The 15,804-nt window shown below is 41.2% G+C and overlaps 1 protein-coding gene across 1 annotated transcript; it reads left to right on the top strand.

Annotated features, from left to right (window-relative positions):
• The first annotated feature begins 2,206 nt into the window (after positions 1-2,206).
• CRABP1 (cellular retinoic acid binding protein 1) lies at positions 2,207-15,532 on the top strand. Its single transcript, XM_030955266.1, has 4 exons — positions 2,207-2,442; positions 2,901-3,079; positions 5,746-5,859; positions 15,202-15,532. The coding sequence occupies exons 1-4, from the start codon at positions 2,220-2,222 to the stop codon at positions 15,250-15,252; spliced, it is 567 nt and encodes a 188-aa protein (XP_030811126.1). The 5' UTR covers positions 2,207-2,219; the 3' UTR covers positions 15,253-15,532.
• The last annotated feature ends 272 nt before the right edge of the window (positions 15,533-15,804 follow it).

Raw genomic sequence — 15,804 nt, 5'->3', positions numbered from 1 at the left:
GAACAGGTCAGTGGCCGCAGTGCACCACCTAGAAAGCATGTCCTACGTCTTAGAGACACTCTCTCAGGTCACATCTGCTGGAATAGTTCCTGCTTGTATCAGCAGGTCAGCAAACAAAAGAGCTTAAATGGTCCTTTAAAGAAGAAATTGTCTTTCCTTAAAATCATCTGAGCCTTGTCACCCTGTTTTTTTAAGATCTTCTAGGCCTTTTGATATAGACATTCTTGTAGTGAACTTTTCCAGACACTTTCTGTAAATAACTGATTGTTTTGTCTTCTTTTATGGAGGAGGAGAAAGTTGATAGACTGCTGGTTTGACCAGTGTCATTGGAGAGGTGTCCCTATCACCCTCCAATCCACTGTCACTTTTGGAAAACTATAAATGTTGGAGTCAGAGAATAAACTTCCTCTTTCTTCCTTCACCTGGAGAACCGTGGTGTGCTTGCGTTCTTGTGTGTCCGATAGTGACAGAGCCTATTTATTTTCTCATGTAGAGATAGGAGTTCCCATCTGGTTTATGCTGCTCATACTCATTGTCATAGGTAGCTAAGAACTTTGTCCTGCAAAGAGTGAGCCATAACACTTCCACTGGGCTCCAGGTATACACATTCTGCAGGATTCTGGAAGCAAAGCATGTAGCATGTTTTCAGTTGTGTAGTTGGGAAGTTGAAACCGAGGGTCTGAGCAGGGTTTTTCTTCAGTGTTTGTTCTTCAGTGTATGTGTTTGTTGGGCCTGCAGCCTTACATTTGAAAATCTTAAACCTACTTGCAATAGGAAATTGTTTGTGTGTCTGTCTTTTTTTTTCAGAAGTGTTTTTCTTTGAGGGGATTTGAAATTTTAAACAAAGTAATTCAGATGGAGATGAATTTATTGCCATTTGCTAAAACAACTGAAGGATGCTTTGTGCTCTGGTTTTTGTTTTGGGTTTGTATTGCTCCATTTCTCTTTTTAGACAAACCCTGTTATTGAAAACATATATTTCTCTCTGAAATGTTCATTTCCTGGAAAAAACCCAGATTTTTCATCAAAATATTTCGTTAAAGAGCTATGCCAGGTCTTCAGGGTGTTCTTCTGGAAAGGCAGAAACAAAAATCAGTAGAAAAAGAGTGACAATCAACAGACAAATACTTGGTTCTGCTCTATGGTTCTTACTCAGGTGAGGTTCTTCCTGGAACAAAAAATGAGAGCAAATTTCAGCATATATAGAATCCTGCCTAACATACTAAAGTACCTCCCAGAACTATTCATTTTCCAGGAGCAAACACATTTTATACATAATTCAAGTAACCTTCGTGTTCATTTTACAGAATCTAACAAGTGAAGAATGATTGTGAATATACCGTGAAGTTTGTTCAGCAAAGGTTTTCCTATAATTAAAATACATCTGGCTCTGTTCTGTGTGGGAAATCACAGACCTTTGAATGTTTTGACTATTTTCTTATGCACAATAGCAGCAGAAAAACTCCATATGCCTTAACCTGTCAAATTCTGTTCCATTTTATCATGTGGATAAATCAGCTGCGATAAGGAACTTTAATCTAGCATCTTTGACCTGAAACGGAGGGACTCAAAGCAAAGACAATGGAAATGGTCATGGAAAGGCTCAGAACAGCACTCTAATCTTCAGTACACTGGTGCTGATTTAAGGAAGTGGGGGAATGCTTTAGGCGCTGTGTAGCTCTTTGTCCTTCACCCTTCTCGAAGGGGAGACTCAGCTCAGGGCAGTGGCAGCTTCCTTACAACAGTTCCCTGTCCTGGAAAGTGTTCTGCTCCCTGCCACCCCTTGGACCTGCTGGCTGTCCCAGTGAGCAGTGCTGGGGGCAGGCTGGCAGCGGGAGGGCCCGTGCATGCAGGGCTCGGGGTGAGGTGTGATGGGCTCTGTGCCTCGGCCCTGCCGTGGTGGGGTCAGCCCAGAGTGAGCCTGGAGAGACCGGCGCCTGGCTGGATAGTCCTCTGCTTTTCCTGCCTGCTTCTGGGGCTTTTCATCAGGTCCTCACTGTCCACCTCATTTGTCGCACAAGTGGCAATCGGGCTCTCGTTCTTGGGCAGCCCCAGGAGGAGCAGCTGTGGAGCCTGCAAGGCAGGCGGCAAACGGTGATGGATGGAAAGGGCAGGATGGATGGATGGATGGATGGATGGATGGATGGATGGATGGATGGATGGATGGATGGATGGATGGATGGCTATGACTGGGAGGGGGCCGGCTGTCTGGCGGTGTGATGCTGGCCCGAGGCAAGGGGTGGGGGGCCGGGTGGGTGTGCCCGGCTCTCCCTGCCGCTACCGCCGCGGTCCGCCCCACTCACAAGGTGCCTGAGCCGGAGAGCGAGCAGCAGCGCCGCGTCCCCGCCGCCCTCCGCAGCGCCCGACCCACCATGCCCAACTTCGCCGGCACTTGGAAGATGAAGAGCAGCGAGAATTTCGACGAGCTGCTCAAGGCGCTGGGTGAGTGGCGGGGAGCCGGGCAGCGGGCTGTGTCCCGCGGGAGGGGACACGGGGCGGCAGCTGCGGCCGCGCTCCGGTGCCCGGTGTCTCCGGGAGAGCTCCGCGCGTCGGCCGCGGGCAGGAGAGGCTCCCGCCGGTGCGGAGCATGGCTCAGAGCCCTACCCGGGAAGGGGCGGTCGAGGCACGGCACGGTCCCCGCCTCGCCCGCGCTCCTGCCCGAGGAGCTGGGCTGCCGCTGGCCCGGCGTTCTGCCGCGGGGATCGCTGCCGGAGCCCGCGTGTGCCGCCGGCCGTGCGGAGCCTGCCCGAGCGCCGCCGCTGCCCAGCGCCGCAGCTGTGCTGGGGGCTACGCGCGGTGCCCCGGCCGCTCGCCCCGCTCCCTCATCTGTGTGATGCTGGGCGAGGTCAGCCCAGGGCACGGCTGGCGACTTCAAGCTGTTTCCTCCCCGCTTCGCCCAGGTGTCAATGCCATGCTCAGGAAAGTGGCGGTGGCAGCCGCCTCCAAACCCCATGTGGAGATCCGCCAGGACGGGGACCAGTTCTACATCAAAACTTCTACAACTGTCCGCACCACTGAGATCAACTTCAAAATCGGGGAGAGCTTTGAGGAGGAGACGGTGGATGGACGGAAGTGCAGGGTAGGAGGGGAGCTGGGGCATGTGCATATGTGTGGGGGGTGTGTGTGTTACCAAGTTATTTTTAGATGGGACAAACACATCTGTGTCCCTAGACAGAGGCATTGCTGCCCTCCACCCTCTTCTTGAAACACTCATGGGGGTTCTTGATGGTCACCACTTCCCTTGTCCCTCTTTTGGGATAAAACTAAAATCTCAAGGCAACAGGACATGAAAGGTCCCAAAAGCAGAGTTCAGGTATCTGGTTTCCAGCTTGTCAGGGTTTAGTTCTCTTTTTGCTTTCATCTACCCTGAAGACCTCAGATGCAGAGAAAGCTCTCCCCAGCTTCTGTCCCTGACACAAACATAGGAAATGGTGGAGCAAGAGAGACCTCAAGAGTCAGGATTTAGCGCACGAATCTGACATAGCTTTTGTCTTAGATTGAATCAGATGAGTTCTCAAGCAGGACCACAGACTGTTGGTTGGTTGGGGCTGAAATCCTCTTTCACACTCTTGCCAAGTGCATATGTCCAGTTTACTGATACATAGCTCTTTAACAGTGTAAGACAGGCTTTCAGCAGGTGTTATACCAGACACAGTTACACCATCTCCTTGAGCAGAAGTGCATTAGATGCATTCCCTGGAGTGGTTTGGGCTTGATTCTGTGTGTGAGACCCTGCTCCTCTACCTCTGTAACCACTTCTGTGGCTGTGGAGGGGGATTTAAGTCGGCAGCATCTGACACCAGGTTCTTGCTGGTGTAGATATGTGGGATCTGAGATTTGGGGAGCTGGGCTGTGGTCATAGCTGCCCTTGAAAACCATTATTGAAGGCATGGGTTAGTTATGCTTTCTTCAGACAGTTTACTCTCATAATTATAAAGGAGTATGTATAAGTGTACATAAAACTCTTATAAAAGAATACAAATAAAGATTATTAGAAGGTAATCTCAAATGAGGATCCAGTTTTAAAAGTATCCAGTGTTGGTAAAATAATCTACTTTCCAAAATAGGACCTCTCCTAATTCTTGGGTCAGCTTTTGAGACCATCTTTATCACTAAAAATTCAGAACTTACTGTCTTCAGTGCAATTGGTGTCAACACAAATTTATGAAACAAGAAACAGATTCTGGGAATCAGTGAATATTTAGAACATCCACTTGCTCTCTAGGATGAGTTATCATATATTTAACAGTTTGTCCAGGAAATGTTGCAGGCTTTGTTAATTTATCTTGTTCGACAAAAGTGTCTTCATACATAATGCATATACAATAAATGTGACCCGCTTTCCAGAGAAGGATTTATTGCTGAAGATGGAAAAACAATAATTAGGCTGTAAGCTATGAAAGTTGGAAAAACCTGAAAGAAATGGGTTTTGTGAAGAAGTAAATTTTTTCCATGTGTTGTGAAATTATTTATAGTCCGCTCTCAGGAATAAGTTGTACTGCTGTGTGTATATAACCAAGATGTGGCCACAGAGCAGAAACTGACAGATAATAAAATAATGCTCCAGAATGTAGTTTGCAGTATCTGGCAAAACTGCTGACTGGTGATAGATTTTGATATACTTTATGGGGTGGAGGGTTTTGTGCTGCCAACTAACTTGATCCATTGTTTGTGCAGACAAAGACGGCATCATATATGCTTGTACTTCAAGGCACAGCTTCTATAACTGCCATTTGAGATGGCTTGTTGGTTTATAAAATCTATTGTTTTGAAAAATATTTAAAAAGTAAACAGCTAATTTTTAATCAAAGTAAAGGGTTTTTCCCTTGGAAAGTCTGGGAAGTGTTAACTTGAATTTAGGCATACATATGCACATGCACATGTGTATATGTACAGGTATATAATCACAGACTAATAAATGTCTCCCCTGTGTAGTTATAAAGGGATTACTTGAACATTCATTACAGGGCATCCTTCTGCACAGCTGTTCCTTTGCACTGTGGAGTTCAGTGCTCGAGTGAAAAGCAACAGTCAGGGCTTGCCTGTTTGTGAAAGTTTAACAAAATCATGTAGTTCTAGGGTCTTTTATTTTTCAGTGGTTTCATAGTTGTTATTCAAATGCTTTGAAAAATGCCCAAGGGTATTCCAATCCTCAGACTCACAACCTTAAAAAAGTAATGTCACAAACAATTGAATTCTGACATTTTTTAAAATTTAGCTGTGATTTATTCTAGTTTGTTAGCTCGATATGTTTAATACACAGTTAACTTGGCACAGTGCCATAGAGCAGGAAAGATTGTAAGTGACAAATACTGCATTATTTATGACTACAACTTGATATATACAATTGTTTATGCTTTTACTCTTAGGGGACTGTAGTGATAAATAACATGTCAGATCAAATCATCTTTACAAAGATGATTGGGAATGTAGACATTACATTTGCATGTTCCTAAATTACACTTTCCAGCATCAAGCATTTGATGGAAACTGAGTGTCTTCACACTGAAAAGACACATTTGCAATTACTTTGTTACTAATATATTCCTCTTTCCAAAATGCCCCATCACAGCTTAATTTTTATTTCACCACTTTCCACTGATTACTTTTTTTCCTCTGCCTTTGACTATCTATGTGTTACTCCTTTAGTGGAGCAATTATTCTCACTACTGCTCATTGTTGTTTCTGTCTCATGCTGCTGGGGAATATAATTAATGTATTTCCTAATGGTTTTCTTGCCTGCAGAGTTTGGCCACTTGGGAGAATGAAAACAAGATCTACTGCAAACAAACTCTTATTGAGGGAGAAGGTCCCAAAACATACTGGACTAGAGAATTAGCTAATGATGAACTGATTTTGGTAAGAACCTTGAACTCCCTCAATACGTGCACCATATTATCAGGGTTTTTTGTTATCACATAGTATGAGTTATTATTTTTCCTTACCTAAATCCATCTGGAAGACTACCATTGTTATAATCCTCTACCTTACAATTAATACATCGCTTTTTTTCCCTTTCTTTTTAATTTTTTTTAAAGCAAATGGATATATATGCATGCTCTGACTTGCTTTTGATTGTTTAAACTGTCACCATGCTAGTACTGGCAGAATAATCACAAGTTGGCCACTTCTGCTCTGTAAATTCACAACATCATCAAAGAATTTGCTTTATTGCAGATTTTCTCTGATGAAAGTGAGATCAAGGCATTTGACCTCATTTCTGGAGAATCTTCTTTTTAGGCATGTGCATAATACTTCTTCTTATCCATGGTCACGTGGCATATAGCAGGAAAGATATGCATGTTGTTAGTATGCTCTAATCCCTCCTGTTCATGAAAAATATATCATTTCCTCCCATATCTCTGCCACCTTCCCCACTTCCCTGATCACCTCCGAGTCAGATTGAGAACTGCCTTCATGAATTTCTTAGAAATACAGAGATTTGCACATTTGCTGTCAGCCAATATCCCCCAGTGGTGTGTAAGCTTCCAACTGGCAGCAGGGTGACCGTGGGCATTCTGAGCAGCACCTCTGCAACCGCCTGGCTGTGCCCACCCTCAGTCACAAAGGGTTTGTTTATTCAGATTGTGCTTTGGTAACTTAATTAATACTCTAACTTCTGTTACTTTCCTCAGTAGTCACTCCAGATTAATTTACCAGTATCCGCATCTGAGTAAAGACACAGCAGCGCAGTTCAGCTCGAGTTCAATATCATTTTATTGCACATGTTCTAACTAGTGAATTCTGGATAAATAGTTGATTAGACTGTTATGCCTCATCAGTTTGGACATGGAAGACAGGCTCCTGGAGTGGTGGGTAAGAAAACATCAAAGCAGGGAGGTTTTATTTCTAACTATCACACTAACTAAACCTCTGCACTTTAAAAAACAAACAGCCTCCCAAGTGTTTCTCTAAAGCAGATGGAGTTCTGTTTTTAAGATTGTATCTGAAACAAAAACAGGACCCAAACCTAACCAAGCATAAACAAAAAGCTTCTAAGGTGTTAATATTTTTCCAGACATCTTGGAACTGTTCACCCACATGAGAATGTGTGCTGTTAGTGAAATCACACTGGTTTCTAATGAATGAATACTCCAATGCTGCATAATTTCTTTTGACTCAACCACTGGAATGCTTTATATTATCACAAAACTTCAGGAGGCAAAGTACTTTGATCTCTTCTTTGCATCTTTAGATGAAATGCAGTGGACAAAATATATTCTCTAACTAAAAGTTATTCCTATAATTTTCCAGCTTTCTAACAATACATTTCTGTAGTTTATTATTTAAGCAACAAGCTGAAGAGGCAGCTGTTAAATAAAGTGCACTGCTCTGAGCAAAGCAAGAAAGCTGCTCATAATACAATTGCCTCCTGCTAGCAGCAATGTGAACTTACCCTGCTGGGGAGGAATAATGAACCTGGATAACAAACTAGAGGGATTCAAAGATTTAAAGCCATCTAACCTTTTTTCTTGTTTAATACAGTCTGTTGAACTTTTGTGAATTAATTATTTTTCCAATTAGGGTATAAATTAAAACAACTTGCTTCTTATTAAAATATTTCCTTGTATAGGAACTCAGAACTTTCAATAAGTTGGTTTCCTGGCTAATTTCCTTGCCATTAGAATATACATACTTCTTTTAATCTATGCATATGTAGATTCAACTTCCAGTCATTATATATGGTGTATAAAAGAACCTAAATAATATGCCTAGAATTTGTTATTGCAAATACTTCTCTTAACACCACTGATCAAGCCACCTCTTAGGAGAACTTTGTGGTTGTGAAGCTAAACCACTGGAAGACCTGAAGTCTTTCATTGTAAAGAAAACTTTCATTGAGTCATCATGTGAGTGCTTTTTAAGCCTGTCCAATTTACAAATTTCCCTCCTAAACTAAGAAAACCCAAATGGCAGGTACTGTTTTGCTAGCAATCTAGCACCTAATGTTACATGATTTCCTCTCCTTACTCCTATCTAAAATGATCCTGATTTATTTGCAAGAGTTTTTTTAACTCTTTTCTGGTTTCCATTTCCCCAGACTGATCCCCTTCTTGTCTCAGGCAAGCTGGAATTACATTCATTGGTTGTAATATCTGATTTTACAGTGGCCATTATGAAAATTTGGTATTTGTTTCCAAGTGATCCAGATCATTCTCTCTTCACTTTTACTATTCAATATGATATACAGTTTCATTCTCCTACTTCTTTGAGCATAGTGACCTCTTTTGCTTTATAAAGTATTATGACAATAATTCATCCTCAGGACAAGCATTTTCAAGCCCTCATGGCATTTGATGGGACTGAATGTAGAGATCTATTAAAGATGTGGGTTGACATTCAAGATCTGAGAGCCAAAGACTCAGTAATGAGGTGTTTGTGTAATGGTGGTGTGAGACCTCTGGTCCTTTGCAGAAGTTGAAATGGCCCTTCTGGAAAAAAAAAAAAGGGAAAAAAAAAAGGAAAAAAAAAAGCTGAAAAGTAAACATTCTGGGAAGCAACAAAAGGTTCTAATGGTTGGAGAGAGACAGAAGAGGAGAAGCTACATTTTCTTGTCTGTGGTCCCTCATTTTAAAGCCCCACAACGTTCCTTCAGAGAATTGGGCTTTAGAAGCTAAACTATTTGAAGGGATTGGCTGAGGTGTGTTCAGCAGCTGTAAAAGGGAACAAGGTAGGAATAAGAGCCCTTAGTGAGAAGACTTTATTGATCTCTTGCCCATCCACTGTGTTTGGGTTTTTCATCACTACAGTGAGCAAAGATTCAACATGAGATTATTTTATTTTAGGCTTGGGGAATTTCCTTGGATTTGAGTCTGCAAACCCCCACTTATATCTTCTTCAAAACCAAGATCACGATGAGGAGAGATCTCTGTATTCTTCTTCTTTTAAAGCCCTTCATCAGTCATCAACCACTTTAAAATGTTTGTGTGTTACAGTTGAAACTTGAATCGATTTCTTTCTTCTCCCACCCTCAGAACTTTCTTAGGGATCTTTAGGACCTGAAATTAATTCTCATTCACTTTTGCTGTCCATATTGCTTCAAATATTTAACAATTCCCATCTTCACACTTCTCAAATCTCCCTGCTTACCTAAGAGATGTTATCTGTTCCTTTGCTCTCTCTGATGTGCTTCAGTAAGTCTCTGTTTCTGTTTCTCTATCCAAAAAATTCTTTCAAGAAGTCTTGAGACTCCTTGTTCGCTATTAGATGCAGTTGCAGAGGAAATCAAGAAAAGTCATACCCAGTTTGAAAGAAGTTGCAAGAAAGAATGTAAACTGTGTTAGACTTAAGCATGAATTGAAGAAAGGCTTGGGGTGACAGGCAGGGGGTAAGAAATTAGTTTTACTGTGTTAGTATTGGCTCCATAAGTGTTGGATCTTTGCCACATAATTTTGGTCTAAAATGCTGCATTGCTTAGGGGATCCATTTGATTATAGTATTTTCCTAGTGTATGACTATATTTTTCTCTCCAACACAGCATTATTAAATAAAATGCATTTATTAGCCCATATAATAATAAAAAAAAATCAGTGTTTAATTGCCATGACTACCACAGAGCTAAAACAGAAACCATATTACTCTATAATTTTCAATCTTTCTTGCATCCTGGCAGAAGAATTCCTTGTTCTTCAAAGATATTTCCTTGGAGTAAAATGATGGTCTTGCAAGTCACATCATGTCCTCTGGTACACAGATGCTGAGAACACACTATTTATTTAGCAAAGGTTTTCTTTACCTTCAGTTGCCTTCAGTTCTCCTTAGCTCCTTGCAGGATGGAGAATAAAATTGCTCTTATTAGTAGATAAATAATATTTGGCTCATACAATGACAGATGTGGGCCTGAAGTCCTGTTAGAAAAAGAATTCTTTCAGCCAAGGAAGGGGAGGATCAAGTTCTGCATTATAAAAAGATGGTCTGAAAACTAGAACATTGATCTAAAACTAGAACATTGCAACGTCTTTTATCAGAGCTGTTTATTCTACTCTCATCTGATGCGCTTGCTGGGATTTCAGCGCCGCACTTTTAAAATTACTGAATGATGTAGATAAAAATTACATGGAATGTGCAAGCAAGGGAGGGTGGAAAGGGTAGCTCCCCACTGAAGTCTACATTTATTTGTCTTGACTGCATCTTTATATTGTATTGTACTTTAGGATTGTAATGCATACATGGACTCAGGATATCTGTATTTACAACTCTACATTCATAAACTATACTTGGATTAGCATTTGAGCAATCAAGATCAGAATCTAACACCAAAAATATATATTTCTTTTACTTGTTTGAAAATTATGACCTGGAATTAAGTGCCTTTTCTTCCCTTTATTATACTCACAGTGTTTTTGTTGTTGCTGTGTGTTTTCGTCAGGGACATTAATGAGCTATCAATCACTTATGTAAGTCAGCAGAACAAAAGATCTGCTCTTTGCAAAGTTGAAGGATACTGCTTACAAATATCAGCTATTCAAATGAGATACATTTATATTCAAACCTTAGGTGCATTGCTGCTTTCACAGCTGCTCATGCCTCTATCGATTTAAGTTTAATTTGTAACACACAAACATTTTAAAGTGGATGATTACTGAAGAGGGGCTTTAAAAACAGCCTCTGAGCACATTTTACACAGTTCACCTATCACACAGGGGTTCTCAGAATCAATTGTAGCAAGGGTCAAAGATCAGAACATTGGTGGGGGTTCAAGCATGGTTTCTATTCTACATTCCCTCCTCAGAAAAATCATGCCATCGTTGATTAAAACTAGTGAACTGTGGAGCCTAGATGAGTGAGCAAACATTTCTAAAATTATTTTGCTGACTTCTGAAATTAAACATAGTATGTGAGAAGGGTCAATGCAGATTTGGAAAAAGATTTTGCAGCGGAATGCTGAAATGTGTGATATACCTAAGCCTTGTATCAAACCATGTCAAACTACCTAAGTGTTTAACTTTTCTATCACTTTTGGAGAGGGATCTTCTATAAAATCAATTCTCAAAAGAAGGGTCTAGTCATATCAAGCTCAGAATGAGGGGGTTGCTGCTGTTCCCATTAGAGCAGCCTTGACAGAAGTTCAGAAACCTGTAATAATGCAGGCATGTGTGTTGCATGGGCCTAATGCTTTAATTTACTCTTTGCCATGAGCAGATTTACAAGGGGGCTTAGGGATCTATAGCCCCTGCTCATTACTACAGCCTTGTCTGGATCACATCCCAAACAAAAAAAAAAGCCAAAGCCCTTTGCATTTTGGCTGCACCTGATCCTGAATGTATCCTTTTGTAATATCTCTTGTAGATTAGATGTTCTCTGTGCACTGGCTTTCAACTATACCTGGGAGATGCCATTGTCTCAGATCTGTGTCATACACTGTGAAAAAGCTGTATAATATAGCAGTGCTCAAACACAAATACTGACATTTAGGCCCCTTGAGAAATTGCCTAATTTTGCATGGTGCTGTCAATTGATATCCTGAGGAACATGAGGTTTTGAATTGGTGATTTGCTATTAATAGACAAGTTTGAAAGTGAGGGCTGCACATTCAGTGACTATGGCCTTGTAAGGATCAACCTCTTTCTTAAAATTTTGTGGGAGTCAAGAGGAGAATGGAAATAGGCAGCATGCCTTTGTTGTGAAAATTTATATCTTTATTCTAGATAACATGGAAGTGTGCACATGGACAAAGCCTTTTCTGAGGACTCATTTAAGTAATACCTTCTTTTCTCCATCAGTTTGCTGATGGATTCTGTCTTCCTTTTGTAAGTTGTCTCTGCATTTTGATCAGTCATGAGCAGCTAAAGGGATTTTTGCATACACTGGCAGAAGTGATCTTTCCCAGGTGATTGTTTCAATGACACTCTTCCTTATACTGTGTGCTCCACTTACCACAAAGCCTCCTCAGCGAATATTTATAAAGAAGGCCTTCAAAAAGGAGATTTGCTCCTACAGAAATATATTACTGCCCTGTAATTCTCTTTTAATCTCTCATGATGTCAGTGGTCATCAGATTTTGAGTGAACTGAGAGAGGTCAATTTATTGGATTATCCCCTGCACAGGGCTTTGTTTGCAGTGTGCTTTTGGACTCTTAGCTACAGATTATGACAAGCTAAGTGAAGAAAACAATTCTGTAATTTGCAGTCATTGCACATTTAAAATCCTATTTTAGATTTAGATAGAAGCCTTGCCTTGTAGCATTTTATGAGATAAGTGGGACCTTTCCAAGCCAATGAGAAGGTGGTGTTTGAAAATCCTGCATCTTCCTGTTACATCTGAATTACAATTTGGTAGCATTGCACTTTTTTCTGTTGCTCTGATGAAACTGCAACACCAAATAGCCAGGATTGCTCATTCCCTTTTCATTTGGAAGTTCTACTGCTTTGGGTCATGGAAGTCTTTAAAGTCTGCCTATTGGGACAGGAACTATCACTTCTTTTGAGTCTAAAATTAAAACCACACTAAACTGCTTTATCCTACCATTGAATACAAGGATTTAAATGTGAAGAACAGAGGAATAGCACCCTTTGGATTTGGATCCTCCCCTGACCCTGGGCCCAGCTGTACATTAGACATTTCTGTGAGTTACCACAAGAAAAAGAATGCAGCAAGTTAGAACATATTCCTCCTTGCTTGCTTTAGTAACACTGAGTGGAGTTTTATGAACAAATGATAGTGAGTCATGATAAGATAGGAAAACACCTTTTGTGAAAGTCCACATTGAAACCTGTACATTACTGTGATAATAAAGCCCTTTATGTGCTTCAATTACGTTGTTAATCATCTGAATGTGTATAAGGTATGAAATCCCAGTGCTAAAAAATGCAGTTTATTCCTGAAACAGGTCAGAGGCCACATAACCTAAGCTGGGTCTTCAAGGAAAGGATGTCTTGGTTGTTTGAGAAGGGCACAGTGGTGTTGTAACTGTGCTTTGCATGATTTCTATCTCTTTGTAATCCAGACTTAAAGACATTATTGTGTTAAATTATAGTGGTTTTACAGACCCTGAGAATAGTGTGTTGTGGAATCCTTGTGTGTAGCAACTGATTTTTTAAAATTTGGATTCCCTGAAAATGTCCATATTTTCAGCACTTCATTTTTGTCCACAGTAATTTGAATGTAGTCCTTTGCCTGCAATTTTCAGAAGTCCAGAAGTCTAGCTGGAGCTGGATGCTGGAAGTACAAAGTGAGGAGCCTGTGTCCTGTGTCACAAACATGCTGAGCTGTGACTCTCTGTGGTGCTGCTACTCACCCATACTACTGAGCTTTTCCAGAAAGTCTTATGTCTTTTTTCTTCCTCCGCAAATTTTAGTCTTTCTTTCCACACTCCATCCTGTAAATCTTCCAAGGAAGCTGCCAGTCAGACTACACTGATTTCTTAGCAGCAAGCTCTGCCCAGGAGCACAATCTTAGACCTGGGCACTGCAATTTCAGAAGCTCAGATCTACAGTGGCTCCTTTGCAGTATCAATCACATCTATTTCCATCTACTCTTCCCTGCAGTGTTCCTTCTCAATAGAACTGCTGAGCTGTTCTGAGAATAACTGCTGTTGCTTAGCTTTGGGGGAAGGAGTTTCTCTCTTAACTTGCCTGGAAGAACAGACATAAATTTGTCAGGGAGGTTAGATGAATTTTGGCTGCAGCCTTTCTCATTAAATTGACTGATGTGACATCCATTCCCACCTCACGATGTGGCTGCATGGCTGTGCAGCTCCAGCTCTCACACTGGGGCTGTGCCAGCTCTGGGAGAACACTACACAGGAATTGTTTTACTACTGTTTATGATTTGTGTTGAAGTAGCAGCAGGGGACCCAAATCTCCCTGTGCTTAGCAGTGCCTGAGTGTGAAAGACAATCACTGTTACAGGGATCTTACAGTCTCCACAGAAAACCTTGAGCCCTGGATGGTCTTGACTCTTACTTCTTCTCTCTGGCAAAACTCCTGCTGAAATAATTTTGCCTTTGTGGAGAATTTGGAAATGTTGAAGGAAGCCATAATAAGGGTATTTGCAGCTGGTGTTGTGAACATTAGAGAACTACCCACATCTTTTAATGTTTATTTTCGGATGTATTAATGTAAAATCTAAAAAATATATATTAAGTACTGATATGATATTGGTGTGCATAAAAACAAAGTCTGTATCTCCAAAATACTAACAGACTTTTGTCCCCAACAAAGTGAACAAAGTATAAGCCAGAGTCAGTTTTAAAGCCAAGTCTTTTCAAATTATTGGCCAAAACAGGTGTAGAAAGCATTAAGACAAATAGCCCAGCTGAATTTTCATAATGCACTGGGGTAGTTCTTAATGCATGCTTTCCAGTGAGACCTTGGCAGTGACCACAGCCAGACATCCCAACTCAGACCTTGTTAGTGCTGAGCTCAAAACCTGTCTGCATAGCTGAATGTGAAAAAGTTTTTTGCAGTCTCTATTTCCTCACTCTTACCCCTTTTGTTTCCCTCATGCTTCATTGCTCAAATTTTAGCCTGCCAGACCTGAAATTACATACAAATTACATACACTTTGGGATTCAGGTGGCTTTCTCAGACAGCCCCACAACCACTGTCCTGCCTACATGTTCTGATAATCTGTAGGGCATTCCAGATCCTTCTCATGGCCAACAAACTCACTGGTTAAGGGCACAGTGTCCTGAAGGAAGGTTGTCATTGACACTGCCCACCCTCCAGCCTGGAAGAGAGGCTTTGGTGTTCCAGGAGGAGCTGACAGCTGCTTGCAGCAGCACTATGTTTACAGATGTACATTCTCCTGGTCTTCATCTTTCCTCCACTGACTTCATTTGCCTGCTTGGATTTATATCTGCAAATATCAAAGAATACCTTTGGAACATGCCATCTGAATTCCACCCTCAGCATTTCTAGTTCAAAGTGCTGCAACTGTTTCTAAATATAACAACAGTACATTCCGAATTCACTTTATTTTCTCATATTTATTTATCAATTCATGCCAAGAAACTACAGAAAAAGAGAATTTAAGCATCATTTATCATTCTGACAAAATCCACCCTGCCTTGAAAAACAGGTCATTTACATTGCTTTCCTCTTTCAAAATGATTTCTTTCTTTACTCTCATCTGTCAAAAGACATAAGAAAAAGTATTTCTGCTGTAGAACTAGTTACTTTAGTAAAAATAACACTTTGAAATGGTGTTAAATATTTGCTGGTTCCATCTCTTTTGATTGATTCTTATTTCTTTTCCAGACCTTTGGTGCTGATGATGTTGTGTGCACAAGAATTTATGTAAGAGAATAAAAGCATCAATTTACTTGTCATCTGGGATGAAGTGGAGAACTGTGAAAACCCCCAGTACAACGAGTATCTGTGTGTGCTGTTACTAAGGCAGTGTTGTATGTGACCGTGTGTGCTAGATCTGAACCCAGATCCTCTGTTAAGTGTATTTTGCTTTCAGTTTTCATTTCAGACACTATTCCTCTCCACTTTTATGCCATCAATTTTCATGTCTGCTTTGTATTTTGTAGTTGTCACTTGCTATGGCTTCCTCGGTTATTAAATGTATTGGGCATAACTCACAGCTGTTTGGGGGTGTTTTTAATTGAAAACCCAGCAGTGCTTTGGTTAGGACTGAAGCACTTTTTAGCCTCTGCTGAAGTCAGTGTGGAGTTTCCCTGCTGTTGGCAGGTCCTGTGCTGTCAGGGAACACCTCCCAGGGCAACACCAAGGGATGGAGAGCAACTGGATGGCAAGGCCTTTCAAAGAGCTGCAGGCTGCTCTCTTGAACCCACAGCTCTGCTTCTTTCCTTCTTTCTGTCCTCTCTCCTGCTTCCTCCTCTCTCTCTCTTGTCC

Source organism: Camarhynchus parvulus, chromosome 10, assembly GCF_901933205.1.
Source record: "Camarhynchus parvulus chromosome 10, STF_HiC, whole genome shotgun sequence".
NCBI lineage: Eukaryota > Metazoa > Chordata > Aves > Passeriformes > Thraupidae > Camarhynchus > Camarhynchus parvulus.
Note: the sequence above shows the minus strand (reverse complement) of the source record. Positions and strands in the feature narration are given on the sequence as shown.

Excerpts from the sequence above, each read along its gene's own strand:
- CRABP1 (XM_030955266.1), top strand. The coding sequence starts at position 2,220 with ATGCTGGCCCGAGGCAAGGGGTGGGGGGCCGGGTGGGTGTGCCCGGCT. Across the intron at positions 2,443-2,900 it reads CGAGCTGCTCAAGGCGCTGG|GTGTCAATGCCATGCTCAGG; the intron begins GTGAGTGGCGGG and ends CGCTTCGCCCAG. Across the intron at positions 3,080-5,745 it reads TGGATGGACGGAAGTGCAGG|AGTTTGGCCACTTGGGAGAA; the intron begins GTAGGAGGGGAG and ends TCTTGCCTGCAG.